The sequence below is a fragment of the Electrona antarctica genome, assembly GCF_951216825.1.
Source record: "Electrona antarctica genome assembly, chromosome: 1".
Classification (NCBI taxonomy): domain Eukaryota; kingdom Metazoa; phylum Chordata; class Actinopteri; order Myctophiformes; family Myctophidae; genus Electrona; species Electrona antarctica.
The window spans coordinates 6,929,952-6,946,972 of NC_136806.1; the positions used below are offsets into that span (position 1 = coordinate 6,929,952).

Below are 17,021 nucleotides of genomic sequence, written 5' to 3' on the forward strand. Positions count from 1 at the left end.
ATAGTGTCACAAGCTTGTAGATCTGCTATTGTAGAGTTCTGCTGTTGCTATTGACCCGTTTTGAGCTAGCCCAGGCAGGTGCCAATTGATTTAATTTGGTGACATTACATATACTGCAGCTATGTTGTTATGCTAATCTAATACCAGATATATGAATGTGTAATTAAGGTCATAACAAACCGTTATTTTGTTTACATGTGACTTTTTCAGGTTATCTCCAGCGGCAACGAGGCCAGGGTTTATTTTAACAAAGAAATCAAACAGATTCTTATCGGGTACTGAACCTAATTGGGTCAATGTATTCATAGATAGTAAACAACTCATCACAAACGTAACAGATTACATGGCAGTCAAAGATTGCACATTAGACATGAATGGTTTATTTCAGTCTTAAATCATCAATCAACAAACCTTTCAGAGAATATTTGGACCAAAAAGGAGTAGGCTGAAGCCGTAGCTTATTTTTTATCTTGTAATTATATAATACAACAAGTAAAAACAAACTAACAATTTCAATTGTATGTATCGATACAACTTTGTCCTTCGATACCAATACCCAAACGTGCCTATGGGTCGATACAGAGTACCAATACGACAGCAGTGTGTAATTTAGGCCCGACGTCGACATTTTAAAAATGTCTTTTTAAAATGTATTTGTTTTCAGTGGTGCTCAATATTTCATGTCAAGGACCCAAAAAGATTATATGCAATTGGCCGCCGACCCCCATCTGAAAAGATGTTGTTCTAGGGACTCCCCACCCCCGGAAGCAAAGATTTGAGTTAAAAAACGAAAACCATGAAAGAATATATATTCAAAGATTTGCACTACATTTTCACGATTTCTTTTTTTTTTTTTTTATAGCAGATCTACAAGCTCGTAGCGCGGCACTTGGTGCTGTGCTACGAGCTTGTAGGTCTGCTATTTTGAAATGGCTAAATCATAACATAATGCTTTAACACATTGAGAGCCCACGCAAAACTGCCCAAAATCACTTTCACCTAGAAAATCCATTCACATTTTTTATAATTCAGCTGACTGTGGAGACACATGATGGAACTTTTTACTTTGAAATGTTTTATAGTTTGAGTTATTTAATTTAAACGCCAAATGCATTCTCAATGGCGAAAACACAAACTTTGGCACCACGTGTTAAAAAAAAAGTGTTTTGATTTTTCTGATTTTCTTTAATAAAAAATAATAAAAAATAAATAAATATATATATATATTTTTTTTCCAAAGACGTCCACAGACGTCTTGGGCTATGCACGTGCGGTAATACCCAGGACGTCCACAGACGTTTTGGGCACAAAATGTTAAAACACCAAAAAGGGTTCCCGTACAGAATGTTAAACAAAGATGTTCTCAAAGTGGGGTCCAGGGAGGGACCCTCAGGGTTCCAAATGATAATGATAATTGTATTTATATAAAAATTGGACCATTACAGGACCGTAACTCTTGAGAGTTATGACATTTAAATAGTTTGAGAACGACTCATCTAGGAAAAAATAAAAATAAATCCATTACTAAACGTTAAAGAGCAGCTACAAGTTAGTAAAGTAATAATGTCAATAACACAGTAAAGGTGGTTCCACACTGGACTGGACGCGTTTTTCGGAAAACAGACAGAAAAACGCTGCTAAAAATCAGAGAAACTTGTCCAGTGTGCTGTGCCTTAACCCCCTTATGGCTATTGACGTAATTGACGTAATCGTTTAATCCCCTGTAATCGGGAGCTTAATATAACAAAATGTAGCAACTTTTAGCTTGTTTGGCTAACGGCCGATGTAATCTACCTAAAACTGGCCGAAATCCGTGTGTGTACGGTCGATCACGCACGCGCACGTTCTTTATGTGCATCGCTGCGTAAAATGTGATATTTTGGGATTGATTAGCCCAAAATTTGATTGACTTAGTTATTAAAATCAACGATGATCGCTTAGCATCCCGGACATCTGATAGTGCTGCACAGTCCAAAGCTAGTACCGGATGTTATTGTTCCTTAAACCGGAAGTGACATCGCCAGATTCGCTCTATTTGGTCAAAATCGGCATAATGGTGTATCAGGACTGGGTATAATACTATAGGATTGCCGTGTGAGAATGAGATGTAATGTGTATATCACGGATTTTTCTATTGGCATTAAAATGACGAATTAAACATATGAATAGTGCAGGCAGAAGGCACAATCCACTGTTAATTAGGCTGGCCATAAGCCAGTTTTAAGAGTATAAAACACAGTAATGCAACATAAACGGAAGCATTCACAAATCACCATGTGATACGTTACGTGGTGTCGGAATTTCATCGACTGTCATACTCGCCGATACCGATGGCGGCTACCGATTGATATCAGAACAACTCTAGTGTACATGGAACAAACTCCCATCCAGTAACACGTGTACATATTATGTACAGTCAATCCAAAGTGGATGAATGAAAAATAATTCTGCGGTAAAACATTTACAGACATTAGTACTGTACACATGTGCCGGGACCAGACAGACAGTAGCACAACTTCACGGACTCTCCGTGATGTCCGTCCACACGTCGCTGATCAATATGTCGCCTCCGTTTTCACACTCCGCCTTCAGCTTGAGTTTTCGCCCCCCGTCTCTGTCCGACGCCCCTTTCAGGTAGCGGATGACCTCGTTCTGCACCACCTCCTCGGTCACCTGCTTCGTGTTGGCGTTTCTCCTGATGGCTCCTAAAGGACGGGAGGTGAACAACAATGTCGACAAATTAACACATTTTGGGCGGGAACCCCTTTTGGTGTTAGCATTATGTTATGCTTTAGCTATTGAAAAATAGCAGATCTACAAGCTCATAGCTATTTTTGAAAAATCGAAGAACCACTGACATAGAAACATAGCTTTTTCAGAAAACTGTCAGGATGTAGAAGACATTTTTAGAATCTGATCTCAGGTCAAAATGGGTTAACACATTTAGACGGGTGCAGTACTTTAGTTAGACCAGTCATTGGTCCGACAAACGACAACCCACCTCAAACCCTAACCTAACCATAACCGCAAGCACGGGAGCAGGCACTAGTCTGAGATGCGTCTGCATGTCGGACTAATGCTCTGTCGGATTTACATGCGGTCCCCCATTTAGACCCGAGGCAGATTCTAAAAATCCTATATGTTTTCTATGTCAGTGGTTTTCAAACTATTTCATGTCAAGGACCCCAAAGATTATATGTAATTGGCTGCCGACATCCATCTGAAAATATTATGTTGTTCTAGGGATCCCCCCAGAAGCAAAGATGAGTTAAAAACGTTCGCTCTGAAAGAATATATATATTCAAAGATTTGCGCCACATTTTCACAATTTCTCAAAAATAGCAGATCTACAAGCTTGTAGCGTGGCACTCAGTGCCTCGCTATGAGCTTGTAGATCTGATATTTTTCAAAAGCTAAAGTATAATGTAATGCTTAAAACACCAAAAGGGGTTCCCGTCCTGAATAGAGCGTCGCAGTCCCGCCCCCTACCCTGGACCAGGAAATGATTCTCCGTTCATTTTCCTCATAGACATTTCAGAAAGTATTTATTTAAAGACATTTACGCCGCGGACAGAGCCAACTCGAGTCGTGAAAAATCATGACAACAAACACAATTTTTTGGGCCAAACAAATAATTAGAAAGAAGAAAAAAACGGCAGGTTACAACACTTTTTTTGTTGTTTTTCTTCTTTGTAATTATTTGTTTGGTCCAAAATATTGTTTGTGTTGTCATGATTTGTCACGACTCGAGTTGGCTTTGTCCGCGGCGTAACCGTCTTTAAATAAATACTTTAAGAAATGGGAAAAATGCATTGGGATTCATTTCCTGGTCCATGGTAGGGGGCGGGACTGCGACGCTCTATTGGTTAAACACTTTGAGATACGCAACCGTTTATTTGTAGTCCACAGTCATTAGCAGGACGTCCAGTATTTCTTTGGTCTGGAAAAGACAACACAGACATCATGATTACTTACGATGCAAAATGTCTTTGAGCTGGAGATTCTTGAAGGCCAGCTTCCCTCCCTGTCCCGTCCAGTTGATCGTCTTGGCCAACGTGTCGGTCATTATGCACGGCATCATCCGATACACAGCATCCTTCGCGGTCTTTCCACCCTTAGAAGACAGATGGATCTCCTGCAAGAAGACAAGAGCTCACATCAGACAAACATACAACACCTCGAAACATAATACATCTATCTATCTGTTAATTCACGAAACATGTGTTTGTCCCAGTGTCTGGGGCATAACTTGGGTGCCGAACAACCTCAAACTTGACATGTAAATGGACTACATTTATATTATAGTTTTTTCCCCCCCTCCAAAGCACTTTACAAATGTATTTACCATTTGTAAACGCTCACATTCACAACACACACCTGGTATGGCGAAGGAAACAATTCGAGGCACCGACCTGCTCGGCAATTAGGGCTTCAGTGTCTTGCTCAAGGACACTTCCGACACTTATATTAGCCAGGCGGAGCCAAGGGATCGAACCTGGAACCGTCGGGTTTTAAGTCGGCCACTCTACCTCCCGACTGCCCTGAGCCACAGCCATATGATATGACCCAGGGGTGTGTGCAGCGCTGAGTGGAACCATGTGACCCAGGGGTGTGTGCAGCGCTGAGTGGAACCATGTGACCCAGGGGTGTGTGCAGCGCTGAGTGACCCAGGGGTGTGTGCAGCGCTGAGTGGCACCATGTGACCCAGGGGTGTGTGCAGCGCTGAGTGGAACCCAAGGGGGCAGGCAGACTTTCCAACGTTGAAGCTCTGGGTCCTAGTGGTAGGAGGAGGGACTACAGGCGGACCCGTGGATTCATGACCGGGAAACCCCGTGCAGCTGGGCTTTAACGTTGAGCGCTCAGTTGCCCTACGTCACTCAGGACCTCAAAGTTGAGGTCCTGGGAGGGACTTCCGGCAGTCTTCCGGGTGCTTCAAAACGCCACTGAGCAACTTCCACTGACATGAATAGCTGGGGGGGCGGAGCTTCGCGCCAGTTCAGTCTCTATTATATATATATACTCTATGGTGGAACCATGTGACCCAGGGGTGTGTGCAGCGCTGAGTGGAACCATGTGACCCAGGGGTGTGTGCAGCGCTGAGTGGCTCCATGTGACCCAGGGGTGTGTGCAGCGCTGAGTGGCACCATGTGACCCAGGGGTGTGTGCAGCGCTGAGTGGCCCAGGGGTGTGTGCAGCGCTGAGTGGCCCAGGGGTGTGTGCAGCGCTGAGTGGCCCAGGGGTGTGTGCAGCGCTGAGTGGCCCAGGGGTGTGTGCAGCGCTGAGTGGCCCAGGGGTGTGTGCAGCGCTGAGTGGCCCAGGGGTGTGTGCAGCGCTGAGTGGCCCAGGGGTGTGTGCAGCGCTGAGTGGCCCAGGGGGGTTTGATTCCATCAGACTAGGAGGGGAATGGCCTTTTCTCAAAGTGCACCGGTCTAGTTTTCATTCAATTACATTAACCCATTCTGTTATACTTTAGCTGCTGAAAAATAGCAGATCTACAAGCTCATAGCGCGGCACTCGGTGCCGCGCTATGAGCTTGTAGATCTGCTAGTTATGAAAAATCTTGAAAATGTGGCGCAAATCTTTGAATATATATTCTTTCAAGAGCGAACGTTTTTAACTCAAATCTTCACTTCTGGGGGGGTCCCTGGAACAACATATTTTCAGATGGGGGTCGGCTGCCAATTACATATAGTTTTTGGGGTCCATGACACGAAACATTTTAGAGAACCACTGATATAGAAATATAGGTTTTCCCAGAAAACTGTCTAAATGCGTCATGTAGTTTTCAAAGTAAAACTACAAACAAACGAAACTAACCACATGTTCTGCGAGGTTGTCGTCTGCGGCCGCCAGCCGGCTCTCCAACATGATGAGCTCGCTCTGTTGGTTGAGGGCAGCGCGCAGCATGTCCGGGGGGTCCAGGTGGGTGACGGGCACACACAGGGCGTTCTGCAGAGTGGCCACCTGGGCCTTCAGGTCCTGGAGCTCCCTCCGGGTGGCACGCACCTCCTCCGCCAGGTTGGCCAGGAGTCTGACCGCTGGAGAAGAGGAGAGAGGGTTCCATGATGGAATACACTACAGCGGGTGCAGTACTCAGTTTAGACAGTTTTTGGTTTAGACTAGTCATTGGGTTACACCAGTCATTAGTCCTACAACTACAACCTATATCAAACCCTCACCCTAAACCTAACCTCCCACAGGGCAGCACACCTAAACCTAACCTTAACCCATTTTGACCTGAGATCAGATTCTAAAAATGTCTTCTACATCCTGACAGTTTTCTGAAAAAGCTATGTTTCTATGTCAGTCGACAATGACTAGTCCAAACTAAGTATGCACGCCCCGTCGCCCACTACAGCAGGGGTGCCCACACTTTTTGAGTGGTGTAAACCACTCCTACAACTGGCTTTGTTAGTTTACGTGTCTGTTCGTACCAAATGAGTGGTGTAAACCACTCCTACTACAACTGGCTTTGTTAGTTTACGTGTCTGTTCGTACCAAAAAATGAGCATGGTTGCTATGGTCACCCAGTTCACACGGGTGTGATTTCATTACGTCAGACATTACGTCAGACCACAGTTGATCAGTCTATATAAGACCTTACACCACTCAGTTCACACGGTGTGATTTTTTTACTTGAGAGCTACTTTCAAAAATGACTGGCTCAACAAGATCTACCTACCGAAAAAAGAATATTATACCAATGCTGGAAATAGTTTAAATATGGAATAGTGGCGCTGGCGTTACATTATATAAGACAAATGCACTTGGAATGGAGAAATGGAATAGGTTAGGTCGTTTTTTGTATTTTATCTGTAATGCTACTGACGTTCACTCTTGAAAACAGGCTGTGACAGGCCGTCTGCCCCTCACTGAATACTATCACTATTTCATTGTGTCAACAAATAAATCCTCCATTAGAGATCGTATTAATGCAAACTAGATTCAACGTGCTCAACCCTGCACACATTCTAAATATGTCTCCGAAATATTGTACTGAGCAAATGGAGGCAAATGAAGGTTACCACCTTCAATAATAATGATAATAATAGTCTTTATTGTCTCCACATCATATATTACAGAACATTAATAATTCTACTCGAGTTGGAAGCATTAAGACCCATTTTAACCCTCAATGGCTTCCTTTCTGAAAAAACAACGTCATTGAAAAAGGATTCACGCGTTTAGCTGGTTCCACTCGGACCCGGACGTAACATAGGACTACAACATGACGTCGGACTTAAATGCCGAAATCAGTCAAGGGGACGAGAACCTTCATCCATGGGGTTCATATACCTATTAGTGATCGTATTATGTCAAAACAAACATCACAGTAGGCTAAATGACACGTGTGGCTTAAAATAATAATCTGGTGAGATCAGAAGAACAAAAAAACATACCTTTATCAAAACGGGACTCAGGTTCTTGGCGTTGTGAAGACCGTGGTACCACACGGGGTTGTGAAGAGCGTGGTACCACACGGGGTTGTGAAGAGTGTGGTACCACACAGGGTTCTGAAGAGCGTGGTACCACACGATCTAAAACACAGGAGACAAGAAAACGTAAATAGAGATAGATTCTCCGTCTGTGCAGACAAAGATATGCCTTTGAGATAATTTACATCAGATGAGAGATAGACAGATAGATAGATGATAGATAGATACAAATGAATCACTTCTTATGATAAGTACACATTCTGATCTAAACAGGCAAAGAGAGAAAATAAAAAATAAAACATAGTTGCCTCCAGAACGATCGTGCTGCTGCGTGGAGTTGTTCCCCTGCCTGGCTGGGCGTAACGGCCTGCCGTCCTCCCCCTGCCTGGCTGGGCGTAACGGCCTGCCGTCTTCCAGACTCCTACGGACTCTGCTTCTTCTCCTTTTACACATGTAACTGGACATTGTCACAGCTTTCTTCAACTCCCAGTCAACTCCGGACGGAATGACTCAAATAATACAATAACAGAAGGTTGTGAAACTGATGTAAGAAGAAGCAAGATGCGTCCAAACGGAGGTCGTTGTCTTGTGTTGTTCTGGCCTGGGGGGGGGGGGGAAAGAAGAAACATAGTTTTGTGTTATACGTACAGTTAAGTTTGGATGTATTTTCTTTTACTTTAATTACAATACTTACAAAGTTACAACTTGTACTTTTATGCCACTACAATTATATGAACACTTTAGTTACCAGCAGAGCCATAGAGTAAGACAGAGATACGACAACTCTGTTCACTTCATGGGGCTTCAGTCCAATCTTCTACATACAGTAGACTTCTATTGGCGAAGTCCTAGACCGGAGGTTGGCAGAATGCACTGAACTCAGGCAACAGTCCAGCTTTAATGATCTTAAATCCCTTTATTTCAGATTGTTTTTTTTAGTAATAGTACAACATAAACATTACAGAGTTGTCACTGTACAATACTTTTAAACAGTTGTCATGTTGCACACATGCCTGAAATTGCTGATATTTGCGCCGCCCTCGTTGAAAACAATGTATTTCCAACTCCAGCTTGTCCCTCTCCATCCAGGCTGCATGAACAGCACTCGAGCGCTCAGTTTTCTGCCACCTCAATGTCGTAACTCTGTGTTACTCTATGGCTCTGGTTACAGTTAGTTACTTTGTAGATTTTCATTAATGTTTTTAAAAAAAACACACACACACACACACTAACAACTTCAACCATAGGGATTATGTGTAGTGCTCCGCCTCATTCTTTTTCCACACGTACCATACGTTTACCCGGGTTCCAGTGTTGTTTTTGGCAACAGATTTTGATTTTAGTTTAGTCGTAGTCTCTTGAATAGTTTTCATTTAAGTTTTAGTCACATTTTAGTCACCTGGAATGTTTTAGTGTTAGTCTAGTTTTAGTCGACTAAATGTCATAAGATTTTAGTCGACTAAATCTACAATTGATTTAGTCGACTATTAAAATGTATTTTGGCGTGCCATGATGCTGTCGCAATGGCTGATTGTACACTTGCTGAAAATAGCCGATCTACAAGCTCACAACGTGCTGCGATGCGTTGTGAGCTTGTAGATCAGATATGTTCAGCATTCAAACCAAGTGTAAAATTACTTGGATCTCTTGTCCACGAGTCCCTTCCTAACATTTTTGTCTATTTTTGATGTGTTGACGAAATTGTCATCGTGGCTTAGTTTTCATTTAGTTTCCACTTTTTTTTAACTAAGACGAACACTTTTCGTCTTAGTTTTAGTCGACGAAATCAAAACTGCCGAGTTCTCAACTCGGACTACAAAACCATAGTTATATATAATCCTTCCTTACTTCATAATGCATTGGTATAAAAAAAAGGTAAAGACTGTTAAATCGAAAATTAAGAAGATCACCCAGGAACCCAGATTCAAACAGCATTAATATAATGTAATTATACAGTAACAAGTCAACCCTTACTTATATAATTTATTTTGTTTTGATTTCTAACTGTTTAGCGTTTATATGATGCTTTTGCATAGCACTGATTAAACGTCCCTATGAGGAATTAACTGATTGATTGAACATTGTATTTACAGTTTGCAGAATGGGTACAGTTCAAGGAAAGTACAGGACAATACAAAATCTGCCAACAGGATAAAACCAGAAAAAGCACTAATTAAGACTTGTTTACATCAGGGTCCTCCATTTTCAATTCATCAAAACATGTAAATACATAAGAATACTACACTTCTATGCAAAAAGAAGAAAAAAGGAAAAGCCCAATGGAAACAATCAAGCCTGTTGGGTTTAAATCATCTTAGCAGAACTTAATTGTTCCTTATTCCTATACTATACTGTGTTTTTATCTGCAAACTGTTATAAAGTTAGCTTAAGATTTAGACTTTCATAGACGTATTTATCGAGAATCGAAAAATACGTCTGCGAGAGTCTAAATCTTAGGCTAGTATTAAGTATTCAATCATATCAATAAAATACATCATCTATTTAACTTATTCTCTCACACAGATGGAGAAAGAAAATATTGATATCTTATCTAACATTCGACACATAATACTATAGGCTACATATAGGCATAGCTTGGGGTTAAATGCTAATCAAACGAGAAGCAAATCAAATGGTCTCCTACAAATCCAAATGCAAGTGAAAAGAACATTATTAAGCTCTACTCAGAGAAAATGAACAATGTCGTCCACTGCGGGCGGCGTAAACACGGCGTAGCCTATATACATTTACTAATGGCGGCCGCCAGCGCTGCACCGGGCAGCCGCTCTGCACTCCGCCGGCCAAACGACCACCAAGGCCGGCCACGGGTCGTGGAGACGCCGTGGAGACGGTGTCGTGGACCCGGCGGGCGGGCGGAGCGCAGCGGCGCTGGGAGCTCGTCACGCCAGCTCTCTGGCGTGGATGTTATAGACAGATTCATATCTTTACCTCTGGTCTGGTGGCGATTTTCTTTGTAACTCAATATCATCAAGATTCCAGCAGAAAAGAAAACATGTAGGAGAAATAAATACTTCTGAATGTTTTTGTTGTTACGCAGCACAGGAAGTTCTTCTTCTTCTTCTTCTGGACCAGACGCCCGTTGGCGCATTGCTGCCTCCCACTGTTGGTGTTAGGTACTACTACTTGCTCATTGTAGTCCAACAGTGGTTCTCAACCAGTGGTCCGGGGACCTCCAGTGGTCCTTGAGGGGGGGGTCCAGGTGGTCCCCAGCTAATACATCATAATTCATAACCTTATAGATCTTTAACTGTTGAGAGTGTAAAATGAAACCAAATGGAGCCTTAAGGCTCATTCATAGTCTGGAGACAGCTTCTTTTGGCCGCACATGGAAGTTCAGGTGTGCCCAGGCTGAGTGTCTGTCTGTCTGTCTGTCTGTCTGTCTGTCTGTCTGTCTGTCTGTCTGTCTGTCTGTCTGTCTGTCTGTCTGTCTGTCTGTCTGTCTGTCTCTCTCTGTCTGTCTGTCTGTCTGTCTGTCTGTCTGTCTGTCTGTCTGTCTGTCTGTCTGTCTGTCTGTCTGTCTGTCTCTCTCTGTCTCTCTCTCTCTCTCTCTCTCTCTCTCTCTCTCTCTCTCTCTCTCTCTCTCTCTCTCTCTCTGGCCTCATTCACACCTAAAAGACACCTAGTCTTGTCTGTGTCTTGTGTCTTGTCCGTGTTTAATGGCTCCAATACATTTCCAATGGAAGTCACATTTTCGTTTGTTTCATGGGGGGAGGGGGGCAGAACACAGCCATCAAACAAAAATGTTTGGTCAAACCATGTGACTTCCATTGGAAATGCATTGGGGCGGCCATTAAACACGGACAAGACAGGTGTCTTTTAGGTGTGAATGAGGTGTCAAAGGGCAGGTGTTTTCAAGGCTGAGTGATGAGAGGAGAGATATAGGTCACACACGCACGTGCGCGCATGCACACACACACACACACACACACACACACACACACACACACACACACACACACACACACACACACACACACACACACACACACACACACACACACACACACACACACACACACAATCAGCCTTGGGAATTAATCACTGTGATCTCTGCTCCTAAGATAATGCTCAGATTAAAGGAAAGTAAAAATCACTCTTTGTTATCACCCCCTCCTCCCTCCCTCTCTCTCTCTCTCTCTCTCTCTCTGTCTCTCTCTCTCTCTCCCTCCCTCTCTCTCTCTCTCTCTCCCTCTCTCTCTCTCTCTCTCTCTCTCTCTCTCTCTCTGGGCAGTAACCACTCAGAAGACGCTGTGGACACAGAGAAACATGGGGGACAGGTTGGTGGCTCATAGTTTACTAATAATAATAGCACCTGTAAATCATTTCATTATAGACTTGCATTATGATCATAATAATGGGTGATCTGTTGAAATGAATCAATCGAGAGAGAGGCAGGTGTATTGTAAATAAATCCCCATCGCGTCTTAAACGTTGGAATTCGTAGAGGCACTTGCACAAAGAAACAGTGGTGTAAAGTAACTAAGTGCAGGTAGGGCTCCATTTTCGTCACCGCTAAACCCCTTATCCCTAAACTTATTTGTCTTTTTTTCCCCTCTATTTTGCAAAACATTTTTGAATAGTTCAAATGGCCAGTCTACAAGCTCACAACGTGTCAATGTAGATTGGCTAGTTGAACTATTCAAAAATGTTTTTCAAAATAGTAAAAAAGTGCAAAGAAGTTTAGGGATACGGGGTTTAGCGAGCGGTGATGAAAATTGAGCCCTTAGTACTCTATCCCAAACCCTAACCTAATCCTAACCTCACAGGAAGCCACAGGGGATTTTTAACCCGCAGAGCGGATTAGTTGTAACCGGCCACGCAGATCTGGAGCCACAGGTGATTTCTAACTCGCAGCACTCAGTCTGACTGACGGGATGTCTGATTTAAGGCCTATTCATAGTCTGGATTTTCGGTGGTGAGGTCTGAGGTGACCACCGCTCCGGTGGTGAGGTGACCACCGGAGCTGAAATAACGTTGAGCAGTGGTGAGTAAAAACAGAGAGAAGGGCTGGAGCGGTGGTGGTGGTTTGCTCTTCACCGCGGCTCGTGACATCAAGTTGTAGTCCGGTGGTCACCTCACCACCGAAAATCCAGACTATGTATGAGCCTTAACATGGGAAGTCCCCATTTAACTTAAGTATTGTACTTTTACTCTGTTTACCCTTCTCAGTCTGTCTATATATGTTTATTGTGGAAAAACCTAAAAATTCAATAAACAGAATGTTAAAAAAACAACAAAAAAAAGTATTGTATTTGTAATCTATACTGTTGTACAATGTTGAGGTGTTTGTATACTGATTGAGCGGTCCCGCAGAGACTCCGAAAGCAGCGATGGGGAGAAGAGGGTCTACCTGGGCTGTCTGACCAAGGGACAGCTGATGTGTTGTGTGGCCACTGGCCTGCTGGCCCTCCTCGTGGTCATCGCTGTCCCCGCGCTGCTCCTCATCAAAGATGGTACACTATCTATCTCAGTGGTTCGCAAACTGTTTCGTGTCAAGGACCCCCAAATCAACATTTATTAGGCCACGGACCCCCCATTTGAAAACATATGGCAGTGACCCCGATAAGGGAACATTTTTACGGCTCTAGCAGTGATTCCGAAACATATTAATTTCATGGACCCCCCAGTTTCACACGCATTATGCCACGGATCCCCGATTTAACGGCATTTCTATCTCTGGTACCCCAATTTATATTGTAAAACCACTGTTAATTTGGTTCCATTTGTACACTCTCTGAGTTACAGACCCATAAGGGTCCATTTGGTTACAAATAATAATTTAGCTGGGTCCCCCCTCGAACACCCTCAAGTACCCCTGGGGGTCCCCGGACCCCACTTTGGGAACCACTGGTCTATCTGGCTTTAAAGGACCACTTCACCACTTTTCAACCTATATTATAATAGGTATACTCCTCACTAATAATCATGATAAAATGGCACAATTCTTTTCTATACTCAGTCTGTGTCTCATAGGAGGGCTGTGGGCAGTTTAGAAACCCGTCCACTAGTGACATCATCGTTAAGCAGATTTTTCTTTAAACAATATTTATTTTACAAAAATGTTTATTTTATCATCGTGAGAACGATGGCTTCCATTTTCGCATTGCAACTTTTCAGGACTATAGAAAGCCTGCAGTTTCTATTAGCTTGGATTCCCCATCGATGATGTCACTGGTGGACGGGTTTCTGAACTGCCCACAGCCCTCCTATGAGACACAGAGTGAGTAGAAAAGAATTGTGCCATTTTATCATGATTATTACTGAGGACCTATTATATTATGAAGATAGGTTGAAAAGTGGTGAAGTGGTCCTTTAAGCACTCAAACCCCACCAGAGTCTATCAGGGCTTCATACGAACACGAGGACGCTCGCTGGCACCCAAAACACACTCGCTGGCACCCAAAACACACTCGCTGGCACCCAAAACACGCTCGCTGGCACCCAAAACACGCTCGCCAAATCCGCCGACCTCGGAACGGTTACAGTAGCCTATATAAACACGTGAAATTGTAAGTGATGAAACAAAATAAACAGACAAAACATTTGCATAATTTTCTCTCCTGATGGTTGAAGTTGCATGTATTGCAATGTAATGTATTTTCAGTTTATTAAAGAGTTAATGAACAAATGCTCGATGATTGCAATCTGTATAATTGAGCTTTTTACAAAAACACGTTTTGTTTGAACCCAAACGTATCACCTTTAATAACACGTTTCATGATTTATGTAAAATCATATATGGCGATAGAAAGGTTTATGCCTGACAGCGATGTACTAGTTATAGTTATCATCACCACACCTTCATGTAAAATGTAAACATGTGGCCTGGGCCGTGGCTCAGCGGTCCAGGCACCTTGGCTGGTAATCCAGTCTGGCAGTGTGCCGCGGGTTCGACTCCCGATCCCGACGGCCTTCACTGCATGTCACTCCCCCATCTCTCTCCCCATTTCCTGTCAGCCTACTGTCTGTCCCTCTATAAAAATGTTATAATTTAGCTATTGAAAAATAGCAGATCTACAAGCTCATAGCGCGCCACCGAGTGGCGCGCTTACGAGCTTGTAGGTCTGCTATTTTTGAAAAAAACGTTATAATGTGGCGCAAATCATTGAATATATATTTCAGAGCGTTTTCAGAACATTTTTAACTAAAATATTTGCTTCTGGGGGGTCCCTGGAAGAACATATTTTGAGATGGGGGGTCCGTGGCCCAATAGAGATAATTCTGGGGGTCCTTGACATGAAAAAGATTGAGCACCACTGACATAGAAACATGGGTTTTTCTGAAAAAATGTTCGGATTTTGAAGCCTTTTTTTTAATCGACCTCAGTCCAAAATGGGTTAAAATATCCCAGAGTGTACAAATGTTAAATCGTGGCATTGACTTATTCATTGGTGATCCATTAAATGATGAATGAAATATCCCGCCTGCACTAGCCTTTAAAACGACCTTTGTTCTGTTGTGTTCTTGATGCCACCTGATGTGGCATCATGGAAATCAAATCACCAGTTAGCTAAATAACGCCTTGTATCTAATAGCTAACTAAAGACAGGATTTAAATTCAACAGTAGCAAAAGTAGCAGATCTACAAGCTCAAAACGTGTTGCTCCGCGCCGCATTTTGAGCTTGCAGATCTGCTAGTTGATGCTTGTGTCTGACACTGTAGTGTGATTGAGTCTAGAGCACTTCATTTACGGAAAAAACACAAAAAGTTAGAATATGGAGTTAAGAGGTTTCTGCCCGACAGCGACAGATACAATTACGTTTTCTGTCTGACAACATTAACGTGTTAATATATAAACCTTTATTTGCAGACACTACAGGTCCAAAATACAAAACAAGACACAAAAACAAACACTAAAACATAGAGATAGCCTATCAGGCTATTTTCACTCCATACAGACACAGTCCATATCAATTAAAAAACATATAAACATTTCCTCCAGTGATTCCAAAAGCAAGAGGAGAACCTTGTATCACTCTGTGTGATCTCTGTTAAGGCCATGATTAATACATTCTTTGACATAGTCAAAGTCAAGTCAAAGTCATACGATTTGTCACACACGTTACCGCGGTGAAATTTGTTCTCCACATTTGACCCATCTCTTGGAGCGGTGAGCCGCAGCCAAGGAGCGGTGAGCTGCAGCCGTGCCGTGCTCGGGAATCATTTGATTAGTAGATTTGACCCCCCAATCCAACCCTTTGATGCTGAGTGCCAAGCAGGGTCCCATTTGTACAGTCTTTGGTATGACCCGGCCGGGGATCGAACGCCAGCTGACCTCCCAGTTTCAGGGCGGACACTCTAACCACAAGGCCACTGTCTGACTCCTTCAATCTACACATAAATCTGAACATAAAATTCCTCATTACGTACAGCATGAAAAAGTACAGTACAGTTTCTAGACATTTCATTACTTGTTGAAATGTTTTTCATTGCGTTGCTATAAAGGCTACATCCTGATGATTACAATAGTCTAGACATGCACTAAATGGTCACTTTACTTTTCCTCTGCCGGCCAAAACCAACGCACTTAAGAAAACAGTCATGTACAGAGCATACTGGCGCGTGCAAGCTCCCCCCACATTTGACTCTAACAAGAAATAGACCTACATTTTGTTTCAAAAGGAAACTCAAGGCAGCAATAATCAGAAAGGAAATTATATTAAATTAGGTTCTTATGTTTTGCCACCGAGTGGCACGCTACGAGCTTGTAGGAAGATTTCTTTTTAATTTTGAGGTCAGGCCTAAATGGGTTAACTCATTTAGACCTGAGAACAGATTCTACAAATGTCTTCTAAATCATGACAGTTTTCTGAAAAACCCCATGTTTCTATGTCAGTGGTGCTCATTATTTCATGTCATGCCGCCGATCCCCATCTGAAAATATGTTGTTCCAGGGAGTCGACCCCCTAACCTGACTCTGCCAGATTGAGGCAGTATTGAGTTCACCAGTTCCCTCCTCCTGCCTGCATCTGGGATCTCATCTCTCAGGCAGAAACGATGAACCCGGAAGCAGTGGGACAAACATGATGATATCTCCATAATAACTTTGAGTTGTAGTCTTGTTAGGTTGTGTTTACATTTGCGCCGTGGCAGCGCTTCAATGTGTCATAAGTCTCGCGTAGTTCCCGCCTCTAGCGGCCTCATACAGCCGCATATCGCTCCGGCCAGAATTGGACCGGAGTACATCATCTCTGCCTGAGAGTTCCCAGACTCTCCCTGCTGGCAGAATGCAAATGTTGTCCAGCAGGGGGAGTGGTTTCACCAGGCTAGGGACCCCCCCCCCAGAAGCAAAGATTTGAGTTAAAAACGTTCTGAAAGAATATATATATTCAAAGATTTGAGGCACATTTTCACGATGTTTCAAAAATAGCAGATCTATAAGCTCATAGCGCGGCACTCGGTGCCATGCTATGAGCTTATAGAGCTACAAGCTTGTAGCTTCTTGACGCCTCTTTTGACGCGAATATGTGCCTGTGCCCTCAGTGTGTCTGAATATGTGCCTGCGCCCTCAGTGTGTCTGCCTGTCTTTGCTGATCCAATCAGATTCCTCCAGTATCACCTTT

The 17,021-nt window shown here is 43.1% G+C and overlaps 1 protein-coding gene across 3 annotated transcripts; it reads right to left on the minus strand.

Moving 5' to 3' along the window:
• Positions 1-332: 332 nt before the first annotated feature.
• On the minus strand, positions 333-10,552 carry LOC306925186 (uncharacterized protein). Of its 3 annotated transcripts, XM_079503878.1 has the most exons (7): positions 10,386-10,546; positions 7,822-8,037; positions 7,745-7,785; positions 7,401-7,538; positions 5,818-6,038; positions 3,976-4,135; positions 333-2,705 (listed from the first exon to the last, which is right to left on the minus strand). In XM_079503878.1, the coding sequence occupies exons 2-7, from the start codon at positions 7,899-7,901 to the stop codon at positions 2,518-2,520; spliced, it is 828 nt and encodes a 275-aa protein (XP_079360004.1). In that variant the 5' UTR covers positions 7,902-8,037; positions 10,386-10,546; the 3' UTR covers positions 333-2,517. The 3 variants fall into 3 exon arrangements, with proteins under 3 accessions (XP_079360004.1, XP_079360003.1, XP_079360002.1); XM_079503877.1 differs by having other exon boundaries at positions 7,745-8,037; positions 10,469-10,552; XM_079503876.1 differs by having other exon boundaries at positions 7,745-8,037.
• Between the last annotated feature and the right edge of the window lie 6,469 nt (positions 10,553-17,021).

Coding starts and splice junctions, on each gene's coding strand:
- LOC306925186 (XM_079503877.1), bottom strand. CDS start 7,901: ATGTCCAGTTACATGTGTAAAAGGAGAAGAAGCAGAGTCCGTAGGAGT. Junction 7,539..7,744: donor GCAGCACGATCGTTCTGGAG/GCAACTATGTTT, acceptor CCTGTGTTTTAG/ATCGTGTGGTACCACGCTCT. Junction 4,136..5,817: donor ACAACCTCGCAGAACATGTG/GTTAGTTTCGTT, acceptor GTCTTCTTGCAG/GAGATCCATCTGTCTTCTAA.